Source organism: Camelina sativa, chromosome 16 (assembly GCF_000633955.1).
Source record: "Camelina sativa cultivar DH55 chromosome 16, Cs, whole genome shotgun sequence".
NCBI lineage: Eukaryota > Viridiplantae > Streptophyta > Magnoliopsida > Brassicales > Brassicaceae > Camelina > Camelina sativa.
The window spans coordinates 16,655,468-16,667,874 of NC_025700.1; the positions used below are offsets into that span (position 1 = coordinate 16,655,468).

The 12,407-nt window shown below is 29.3% G+C and overlaps 1 protein-coding gene and 1 long non-coding RNA gene across 2 annotated transcripts; one reads left to right on the forward strand and one right to left on the reverse strand.

The window, feature by feature from the left end:
- Positions 7-500, forward strand: LOC104750825. The gene is made up of 2 exons (XR_761722.1): positions 7-202; positions 298-500. It is a non-coding gene; the product is annotated as an uncharacterized LOC104750825 (long non-coding RNA).
- LOC104750826 lies at positions 4,274-5,191 on the reverse strand. Its single transcript, XM_010472674.2, has one exon. It carries the CDS (start codon positions 5,100-5,102, stop codon positions 4,542-4,544), a length of 561 nt encoding a protein of 186 aa, XP_010470976.1. The 5' UTR covers positions 5,103-5,191; the 3' UTR covers positions 4,274-4,541.

Here is a 12,407-nt window from a genome sequence, read left to right on the forward strand (position 1 = left end):
GGGGGAGAAAGGGGAAGACGAGATATGCGATTCCGAATCAGAAGAGGAAATTAGGGATTCAGACATGAACGAAGCTGGAAAGAAGCAATCAGTTCTTGAGACAAGTGATGGCGAGGGGAAAATAAAAAGATAGATAAGAAGAGGAAGAAGAAGAGTGATGATATCAACAATTTTCTATGGTTCTATGAACAAGACAAAGATGGTAACTCTCTTTTTCTTAGTAGAATTTAGATTGAGGTAACTATGTAACGTACGTCTTTGGTTTAATTGGTGTCACTGTTTTGTTTTCATCCCTAGGAATTAGGCAAGAAGAGAATAATTTGATCAATTTCGTGCAGAAAACCAGAGACTCTTGCGAAGTATGTGATACTCTCCAAACATTTTTCTGTGTTCATTGCAACGTTTTGCAAGGAACTAACAATTGTCTTTGGCTTGGTGTTGTTGGTATGTGTTGCTCTTTTTAGGATAGAAAGTATAGATGATGTCTTTCGTTATGTTTACCAGTACAGGGATAATCCCAATGCTCTTATGATTTAAATGGTTTAAGAGAGAGAGAGAGAGAGAGAGAGAGAGAGAGAGAGAGAGAGCAGTTTGGTTACCTCTCATTGATCTTCCAAGAGAAGTGAGGTGCAAGAGAGAAGTTGAGACACTTCCTCTGGAGTCGCCGTTCCAAAACTTGCCATCTTATTCTCCCGGATTTGTCGATTAGGAGAGAATATACATTGATGAGAAATGGAAAAAGAGCAACACATACCAACAACAGAGATATCAACAAGTATGTGCAACAGAGATATCAGAAAGGTTATGTGAATCCTATGCATTCTTAACTTGATGAGGTGGAGGGAGATTTTCTGTACCCAGTGAGAAGGTTCAAAACTTTGATTTGTTTACGAAAGTGATAATGGTCCCCAAATGCGTAAACAGCCTGCCTTTGGAGGACTTTGTTCTCGCTGTTGTTAGGTTTTTGCAAGACGTGGAGAAGTAGTTTTTTTATGGGGGGAAAGCCCAGGAGTCATTTGTCTATAAATGATACCTATACACGGGAACAAGTTTTCCTATAGAATGAGGGGAAAAAGAAAACACTTGTGCAAGTTTTAAAATCTGATCTACATGTGACAAAGCAATTCAGTATCAGTACCTCAAACAACTGAAGATCTTCCATGTTGCCAAACGATTCAAGAAATGGTTTGCTCCACGAGCTGATCATTTCCTGTCAAATAAAGCAACGACAACCCAGTAACAACATAAGACAGGCTACTTATCAGCAAGTGCTTCGTCACTTAAGAACACTGTATCATGCAACCATCGGTTACTACTCTTAACAAGCAACACATCAGTCAATGCTACAACGCTCTTCAAAAAAGGTTAAAGCAAACATTTATTTTGGTTCCTCTGGAGTATTTAACGAAAACAAGATAATGATTAAATTTGTTCAAAAAAAAAAAAAAAGAGAAAAAAGAAATCTAAAATTTGCCTTGACAATACATTAAGTCAAGAAAGATAATGATTAAATTATTGATTCAAAAATAAAAGTTTGTATCCGGTTTATTTTAGACTTATCGTTTTATACCGGATATAGATTTTTTTTTAACACACTGAATATAGATTATTTTATACTTTAATTTTTAAATATATAATGAATATTTACTAATAAAAATAAGAATATCACGTGAAATAGTTATATGGTGGAAATAATTTGGATCAATATTAATATAAAATTAAAATTATTACTAATTCAATCATACACGGGTAATTCTTCATTTCGTTATTTTGCGATCAATATTATAATATTAGATATATTTAAGTAAATTGATTAAAATTTGATTATGTAAAAACAAATTATCTTGCCGTAAATTGAGAATTAAATCCTATAATTAACAATCAAATACAATTATATAATCTTACACTTAACAAAAAAAATTTATACATAATTAAAACTTAAATCTTAAAAATTTTAGGTTGAAAAAATAGTTAAAATCTAGTTATTACTCAAAATATATATAATGCAATCAAGGCTGTATTTTATATTTTAGTATAGTTTTAGTTAGTGTAAAAAATATGTAAGATCGTGAAGTAATAGAGTTGTGTTATTTCGAATACATTATTGTCATTATATATTTATGTAGTTATGGAAAATTAGCTGAAAACAATAATGTACTCCAGATATTATCTACACTTTTGTCCACTACCCGACAAACACGACATGTATAATTAATCATCAAAACTCATTAGATCTGTTCAAAAATGAGATAACTGTTGAATTATCGATGTCTGGAACTGGTGGAACATAGCGTCAGTGGAAAATCTCGCGTAAGTGGACTGTGGACAGACAATTTCATATTTTCATAATTTAAAGAGGAGGCATTTATAATAAATATAAGTTGTTCAAGAGTAATCAGACTATTGTGATTAGCGTGTAATTTTACCATTCCATCGTACTTCACATGTAATCATTGAAACACAAATTTATACATATATAGTAGATTTATGAATTATTCTCAGAAAAACAAAAAATCACATTGCTAAACCATAATTCTCTTCTCTCATTTGGTAATGGTACGTGTATATACATGCAAGTATGCAGCGATCTTATGTAGACGATCGTGATGCTGCCGTCTCATGAACCATGAGCACTGAACCACGAGGCACACACTCGTTAATCCTTTTATTTCAAGCTATGGACCTAGATGGTGTAGATTACTAGATTTATATAGAAACATATTAGCCATTAGCCTATGATCTCTGTTAAGTAAGAAAACTGAAGAATCCTTTTCTTTTTTTTAATTGTAATTTGTCTCTATTCTGATTTCTACAACTCGTCTAGAGCCTCCATTAACGTAGGCATGGCTATATTCTCGTCTCCACTAAGGAAGAGACCAATGCATGGACCATGCTTCTAGATTATTAAATCCAACATTTTCTAGCTTGATTTTGTTGATTTATTTGTTCCTTCGTTCTGATTCCAAGTATATTAAAATTCCGTTCTACCATTTGTGTATAACGCGTTTACACTTTAACAATAATAAAGGAAATTTTCATTTCCAAGAAATGCTTCTCTAGGTATTATTCAGCCGCAGAATACTAAAATCCCAAAACACGCGACCAAGTGATGTACGCGGTACGCCAAATATTAGATGTGGCGTTTAGATACATATCAACAAAATTAAAGTACGTAATATGTAGATGTGAAAGTATATAGCGCTGTCAAGTAATTTCAAAAATTTTGATATCTAATTTTAATAAAGTATGTAATTTTGAATTATCCGTGCGGTAGCATGACTGGATGCATCATGGGACTATATGGATAGGTAGGATTGAACAAACTATTCTCGTTCATGAATCCTTTAGATTCGATTTGGTATATATCCCTGACACTGACACTGAAACTAATACTCCTTCCGTTTCAAAATATAAGATGTTTTAGCCAAAGCACGCATAATAAGAAATGTTTATTTAAAAAAATTTAATCAATCAGAAACAAAACTACATAAAATAAATAATAATAAAATATAAAATTAGTCTAAAAGTTGCCTCAAAAATTAAAAATATCTTATATTATGAACAAGCAAAAACCTCTAAAACATCATATATTATATAACAGAGGGAGTATTATATAGTATTTGTTTTGTCATAAAATTTTGAGTATTCGAGATTTCAGAGTTGGATATTGACAAAATAATGATGAGTACAGATTCATAGGTATGGTCCGTATGGCCGTATAGATACGGATATTTGAGAGATCGAGGGAAAAAAATCCAATGTTATTCAACATGAAATAGTCACTTTTGATGATCTAATTTTAAAAAAGTTATCTAATATTTGAGGACGTGGTGGCCCTTGTAAGTTATACCATAAATTTGTAATCCGTTTACTACTCTCAACATCTTACAATAACAAAAATTTCTTTCGACAAACAGACAAAATTCTAAGTTTTGCACATATCAAAATACTACTCTTAAGTTTGGTATGAAATCATACCGGTTGGGCAAGTAAAGTAGATGCGTTACAAAACACGTGATTTGTAAAGTTTGAACGTACTAGATGGTACGCAATTAGAAGTTTATACGTCACTAAAAAGGGTTTAAATCTGATTTACATATATGAATATTTTGGAGAAATTGTCTTTGAAATCTTAATAAACGAGGAAACACTATGGTCCGGTATGGGACCAGTAACCCACTTGAATTAATCGTATTTTATTATATATCTGTATTAAGTTCATTGAAATGTCGTAGGGTTGAGTCTTTTAATAACGTAACACACAATTTAGAGATAAAAACAACAAAATAGTATCATTATCATTAGTCCCACTAAATTAATCAAACCAATATAATTCATATAGTATCTACACAAATAAAAAGAGGACACTTGTCAAATCCACATGGAAAAAATAACAAAAACCCAATAATGATAAAAGAATTTTCAATTAAAGAAAATAGTCTCTTCTTTTTCTTTATTACTTTTTCATCATCAAAATATGGTCTTTTACTTTCCTTTTTTTACCCATCCTCTTTTTCTTGTTTTACCTACTTTAGCCTTGTCTACATGAACAGTTCTGACTGCAGCAACGTGTAATAATTAGCTGCTTCGTCCTCTAGCTCCCAAAGCCCAACACCAAACCCATCTAATAAACTAAACCCATTAACGTAATCCTGATTAGTCTCATGACTCTTAATCATCTCATAATTACTCCCGCCAGTTTCAGTGTTAGGGATCCCGAGTTCGTCGTCTGAAGCTTCAAGAAGATGCTTCATCACCTTCTCTTTATCTTCCTCGTACTCATCTTCTTTCGAGGTGCACGAAGACGAAGATGAGGAGGAACAAGAAGAAGAGAGAGAAGGGTTCTCTTCGAAAAGGGTAGCGTTATGCTCTTCTGTTGAGATTTCTTGCTGAAGAGTAGTGATTAGGGAAGTTATGTCATTGTCGGCTTCATCTTCTACTACTTCTGTATCATCTAGAAGACATTGAACTTGGTTGTACGAGGAAGAAGATGAACAAGGCTTTTGTCTTTTTGTTTCTTCTTGTGCTATGATGATTTCTTGTTCTTGCTCATCTCTTTGGCGCTTCAATGGCGATGATGATACAGTTGCTGTTGCAGCCATGTTTGGATAAGAAGAGAGAGAGAGAGACGATGGTGTTTAGAGGTATTTGTTTTTACTTTTTAAAACGTAAGAGAGAGAGAGAGAAAATCGTTGGGGTGATGAGAGAGAGGAGGAGGACTAAAATGTTTATATAGAGAAAGGTTGTGGTCAAAATGTGTTTTTTTATATTTTATTTGATTTGATAAACAAATAACGTGATTAGTATCAAAAGGAAATATTAATAATAAGAAGTAATTTGTTGGTTCGTGCATGTCAGGAGAGAGACATGTGAAATGCTTTTTCCTTTTTTCGCATAACCCGGAGAGAACTTTTTAAATACATATGGTCTACAACTATTTTGTGTCATCTCATCGTCAAGATGTATTTAATAATGCTATTCAAATATAATTATTGATTTCTAATATACAATTAATTTTTAGATCTTAGGCATGTTGTACTTATGATAATCTTATATAGCTTTGACTGGTAACGTTGTACTTGTAAGACACCATCTTCTCTTTTGTATAAAATTATTTAGTGAGACAGTAAAAAAATGGTGGTGCGATTGTGCGAAGGGATTGATTAGTTAGTAGTTTAGTACTTTAATAGTATCTTGTTTTTATCGTATTATTATTTATTGTACTATTGTTTTCTATCGATATTTCGTACTACTAAAATATTATAATCACTTCTTGAGTTCTTGTCACCAATATTCTAATTCTAACTCATAAAATCTCTACCGAGGCAATAAGTTTATTTGTGTACATATAATATATACTTATAAATTATATGAAGTACATAATTCCGACAGAAATAATGAAAGTTCATAAATAGAAGTACTTGGTGAGAAAATTTGCTCAGTGGGAATTGTAAAATGTAAATGCAGTGGCCTAACAATTTTGTCATGTAATATTGTAATTTTTAGAAAAATGATATATGAAGATGAAAGAAAGAGATATGTGTAGTCCTATTGTTTTCTATTAATCTTTTTATATATGTTGTAAGAGAGACAAAAGAAAAAGTATCAAGTTGTTGTCATTGAGATTTGTTAAATATATATCTGCTTTGTTTCTTACCGTTGGATTAGCATTCCAGAAGGAGCTGGTAAATTACGAGGGGATGATCGAACGGTCGTTGTTTCACGGCTGTGGATTGCACATGGAAAGTGACAGCCTCTCCTTTTTTTTATTTTTCTTCTGTCCAAAACAGATTCTTATCGTTTAACCACCGCGTAAACCATTTTCGTCTCTGAATCGTTGAGATGAGATGGCTGTAAGTTGTACCCCTAATTTTGTATGTATCAACTACTATTGAAAAACGTGTTTGAAATGGTTTTTTGTAATCTATATAGTATTCCGTAAATTATAAAAATAAAATTCAGATGACATCCGGTTCAACCATATATTTTTAGCTACTAATAAAAAAAAGTTCCACATCTAAAAAATTATCTTTTTTTTTTTTTTTTTTATTATCCACTAAACAAANTGTTTGAAATGGTTTTTTGTAATCTATATAGTATTCCGTAAATTATAAAAATAAAATTCAGATGACATCCGGTTCAACCATATATTTTTAGCTACTAATAAAAAAAAGTTCCACATCTAAAAAATTTTTTTTTTTTTTTTTTTTGCTATTATCCACTAAACAAAACGAGCCTTCTAGGTACCAATTCAAAAAAGCCATTGAACTACACTTTTTTGGTCATTTTCTTTGAAATGTAGAAGCATAGAAATATTAAAAGTTATTTGTCCAAAAAATATATATATGTTAAAAAGTAAAAAGTAAGCTTAGAAATTTCTTTGAAAAAGCTAGTGAACCAGTCATAAATTTGCGCTTAATTTTGATCAGTCTTGATTAATGAAATGCGGTTTAAACGATATCTAGATTTACTATAAAACGAAAATCACATCAAAGATTAAATAGGTTATAATAGTATTATTTATGATTTAGTAGTAAAATTTCTTCTTGTAAATACATTATATTGAATCTGTAATTTTGTACGTTTGCTAAAAATTAAAATATATAGTTTTTAGTTTACTAGTCTAACGTTTATCTCAAAGGCAAACAACCAATGTACTACTTGCGGACCTGCGGTGAACCGTTGGAAAATAATGAAGTTAATAATTTCCCCCTCCAAGGAACTAACCAATTTGGTCACCAAAATGTAAAACCAAACCATCTTTACTTTAAATAGTATTATTAATTATATTACTCACTTGGCAAAAGAAACAAAACATTAATAACCTTAACTACCTCTATAATCAATTTACAGAAGAAAAATTTACCTCTATAAAGAAGGTACGCATCTTTTTATCAATATAAGTCTACGAAACTTATGGTTTTTCAACGTCTGTACGCTTTTTCTTTTCTTTTCCTTTTTTTGGGTAAGAAATAGTACAAATTAAAAGTCATAATACTAGTTACTTTAAACATTGTATACTAAAAGTAGGAAGCAAACAAAATAAGCATAATAAATTAATTTATTTGTACAGCTGATCAAATTTAATTTTAACATCTAGTCTGAATACGAGTTTTAATTTAAAAAATGAAATTGTTCTTGAAAAGTCAAAATGTACTGAAACTTGTAAGAATATATAATAAATTATAAAAGTACACGAGCTTATACAGTATACTAGTATTAAAATTTCGCCTTAATCGAACCGACTTGAACCAGAATTTATTCTAAAAACAGATAGGAAAAAAGCAAGATAACTATAAAGAATATAAAAATCAAAATAGCAAAACAACGACATAAAAAAAAAAAAAAAAAAAAANGAGAGAGAGGTGACTTGTGAGATGATGAATACAACTACATGGTTCGAGGTAGGGTTACGCAAGTGGGTTTTGTTTATACACTTCTTCGGGTCTTTGCTTTTTCTTTTTTGTCCTTTCGCTTTACTTTATTCATCCCTTACCCACTTTTTTTACTTCTTAATCGGTTAAGGGACAAATCCATAACCAGTGCGGTTGAATTGTTTTTAAACCTCTGAAAACTATTTGGCTAGTTAAAGTTGTTGAAACAACCAGGACATAGGATATTACATCAAGATATCAGAGAATTAAGCTCTACTTTTGGAAATTTTGTCGATTTCTAATCCGTACTGTTACCTAATAGATTAGTCGTCGTTAACCCTTTTTGTGTGTGTGTGTAGTTTCTTGGAATAATACTAGACAGCTTGATATTTTCTTCAAGGGACTATAGGCCGAGGTGACAACTAACTATTGGAGTATAAAACCAAAAAATCAATCTATGTATCTTACAAAAGGGTAAGTTTTTTGGAAACTAAATAGAGAGGTGGTCCAAATTAAAGAGAAGGAAGGTTAATAATATGTTTGGGGAAGAAGAGGGAAGTGGGGACTTCTCGTAGCCTTTCTGGAATAGCACACTGTTACTTGCCATCCCTCTCGATATGTCAACTTGTCCATTGTTCCTTATTATAACTCTACTCCTTTTTATGTTTTCTCTTGTATTTGTTTTTTTCTAACCTTTTTTCTGATACTTGGGAGTTTTAAAATATCAGGATTTGGATTAAGATCCGTGTATACATGCGGAAATAATAAAAAGGGTATATTAACTTGGAGATATTGTTTGTAGATCAGTTAATATATGACCTCTATAACATATTTAATATATATAAGCAAATGTAAATATGATGAATTAATTTAATCAAAATAGCTGAATTTAATCTGGACATGGATCAAGATTCAAAACCTCTGAAGACTTATCGAACCGATCCAGATCAGATCTCGCATCTCATATGTTTTTTTTTCAGTCCATGTCTTTAAGTGTTTTCTTTTTGGAACTTCTACGAAGATTTGCATCTCAAATCTCAATCTCAAAGGTTCTCGATCGAGTCACTTCGAACACGTTACACACCACTGCATGTACTATGTACACGTACATGTGTGTGTTACCGCATACGTGTTGTGTGTACGCATCTCTCACTTATCGGTTCGAGAGGCGAATATTAAATGTTTGGTATCACAATAATAATAATAATAACAAAAGATGGGGTTGTTCATCGGCATAAAAATGAATGGACATGTGCCCTCCTTAATAATTTTATCCATTATTCTATTATTTTAAAACAAATTATCATGTCTCATACTCTCATGTGACATTATTCTTATGTTAACTCATTTATGCCGACGAACTCACAAACTTAATTAATTATATTATTTTGTACTATGTTCTTAAACATAAGATTAAAAAATGAGAGTAGAACATATTTAATTTCAAGATGTTGATCTCGCAATAATCAAATTATCAAATTTAACAATTTCAAAGATGTTAATTTCATTTTATATAAATAAACAAACTCAACTAAAAATTATCAAATTGTAACTTTGATATAATTTGACAATTGATGCGATCAAACATCATTCATATGATTTCTTAAACTATTTATTTTTAACGTGACCAAATAAATGTAACATATATATACATGTAATTGAATTACTGTACTGACTTGATATACAGTATTATATAGTTATATATATTATTAAGTCGAGAAATTAAAAATCGTGAAATCGAGGAAAATGAAAAAGTAAAATTAAGTAAATAACTCTACCTCTGCATCTGCTGAAAAAAGCCTGATCTGTCATGATGACTCGGTTTCTCCAATAATTTTTTTTGTAACGTCAATACTGCGCATGTCCAACATTACTTTATTTTAGAGTTAAAATTTTATTATAGTATAATATTTACGTCAATTTTATTCTTTATTTTATTCTAAAATAAAGAAAAATATAAGATTATTTTATATACAGAGCAATTTTATTTTCACTTTTATTTTTCTATACTATCACTATTTTAGAGTTGAAAATAAAATAATATATTGAAGTAAAACAATAATTTATTTCTGAATTGCTCTATTTAAAAGAAAAAAATAAAAATATACATGGAAGATGTTATTATGTATATTTTTTTCGGGGCGCTTTTTTAAATTTATTTTGCGAGCAAAAGAAGTAACGTATCGGTGCAAGCAATATATATAATTAAAGTTTACCAAAGAAATTAAAGTAGTACTTAAAGATGTCTCCCGTGAGAATTAATTAAAGTTAAACCAAGAGTGAGGTTTCATGCTGCTGATGATTCGTCAGACCTAATTAGGATCTCATTCACGTGTATGTTAATGTTTTGGTATTAGGTTTTACCTCGTGTATACCGTAAATTTATTATTTTATTAATATAATACTATAATGGTTTAGAGGTGTTTGTAGTTAATAGTGTATTAAATATATATATATATATATATATATATATTATTAACGGTTGTGATTTGCAAGTTGAGAATATATATTTTACAGTTTGTTATTTATGATTTAGAAATGAATGATATGGCATATTCTTATTATGATTTTAAATTGATATTATTAGATTAATAGTATATATTTGAACCTAATAATATATAACCAAATATATAATCGTTTATTAAACGCAAAATTAGATATTTTTTAAGATGTATTCATCTTGAATTAGTTGTTATATTATAAGGATGTGATTAAGAGGGTGTGATTACATAATTTGGGTTATAAATTCTTTTTGTCAAACTTGGCCCTAAAAATTCGGCATGCAAATTAGATATTTGCTAAGATACAATGGCATTAACTGACATTAATTGGATGTAAATAAGTACGCTATAGATTAAAAACTGGCCCAAAATATTTGGCAATTTTAAAGAGGGTCTGAATAATTGACCGTTATAATTTTAGTTAAAAACCCGCCCCGAGACTGGTAAAAAGTGATGGCACCCTATTGTATTCCAAAAATGTATTCCAAACTCTATATGTGGATATACATGTTTGGATACAAATATCCTAAGACAATTTTTAATATATATCCGTTTATAAAAATTCATATCACATCATATGCTGAAAAAAATCTAAAATTTTATTAACTTTATGTATTAAATAGTAATTAAAAGAATTAAATATAAGATTAAATAAAAATGAAAGGAGAATTATATTTTAATCTAACAGATTGATTTAAATTAGATAGATAGATTTTAGGAAATTAATATTATCAAATAAGGACATGATTATGTTTGGTTGTAAGGATTGTAGAGAATTTAGTTTGGACTTGTTTGGATACAAAGATAAGAGAAAATGACACAAAAATGTACTCCAAAAATGTTAAGATAGAATAAGTTTTATCACATAGTACACCACAGATCTATTATTTTTTTAATATAAAATGTAATTATTTTTTTTGGTATAAAATGTAGTTGATTATGCATGAGTTTATTATTTAGTTAATAACATGTGAGAGAAGCACATATTATAATGTTATGTTAGTAATATTAAAATATGGCACTAATATTAACTTGATTAATATAATTTATAATGAGCACATTTTGGCATATTTTTATTTTGATTCTCAATTGATATTATTGGATTGATAGTGTACATTTAAAGCTAATACGATCTTATCAAATATGTAAATGTTTATTAAACGCAAATTAGATCTTTTCTAAGATGTTTATTAATTTGAATTTGTTGTTATATTATAGGGATGTAATTAAGAGGATGTGATTACATAATTTGTTCTATTAATTCTTTTTGTCAAACTCGGCCCTAAAAAATCGACATTGCAAATTAGATATTTCCTAAGTTTATAAAATGCAAATTAGATATTTCCTAAGTTACAATGAGCATTGATTGGTTGCTATATTATAGGTATGTAATTAATAACAAATCGTCCCAAAATATTCAGCATATTAAGTAGGATCCAAATAATTAAATCGGTTATAATTATACTTAAAACTCGATCGGAAGTAGACAAAAAGTGATTGGACAAAAATGTACTTCAAATCAAATCAAATAAAATATATATATCCGTTTATAAAAATTCAAATCATATAATATGATGAAAAAAATCTAAATATTCTATTAACTTTATTTTTAAATAGTAATTAAAAAATTAAATATAAGATTAAATAAATGTGAATGGATAATTATATTTTAATCTAACATATTGAGTTAAATTAAATAGATATATTTTAGGAAATTAATATTATCATATAAGGAAATGATTATGTTTGGTTGTTAGGATTGTAGTGAATTTAGTTAGAGCTTGTTTGGATATAAAGATTAAGACAGGATGATACAAAAATGTTAAAATAGATTATATGGCAAACCTAACGCTTTTAGCCTTTAACAAACGATTTATCTACATGATCCATATTTTGTTAATTAGAGAATGGATCTGGATCAGTTTAAGTAATCAGATTGACGAAAAGATAAAATAATTTTGATTATATATGGTGAAAACTCATCTCTAGGTCTTTAATGTTTGTGCATTACTATTATTTTATTGTTAATTGA

Coding starts and splice junctions, on each gene's coding strand:
- LOC104750826 (XM_010472674.2), bottom strand. CDS start 5,102: ATGGCTGCAACAGCAACTGTATCATCATCGCCATTGAAGCGCCAAAGA.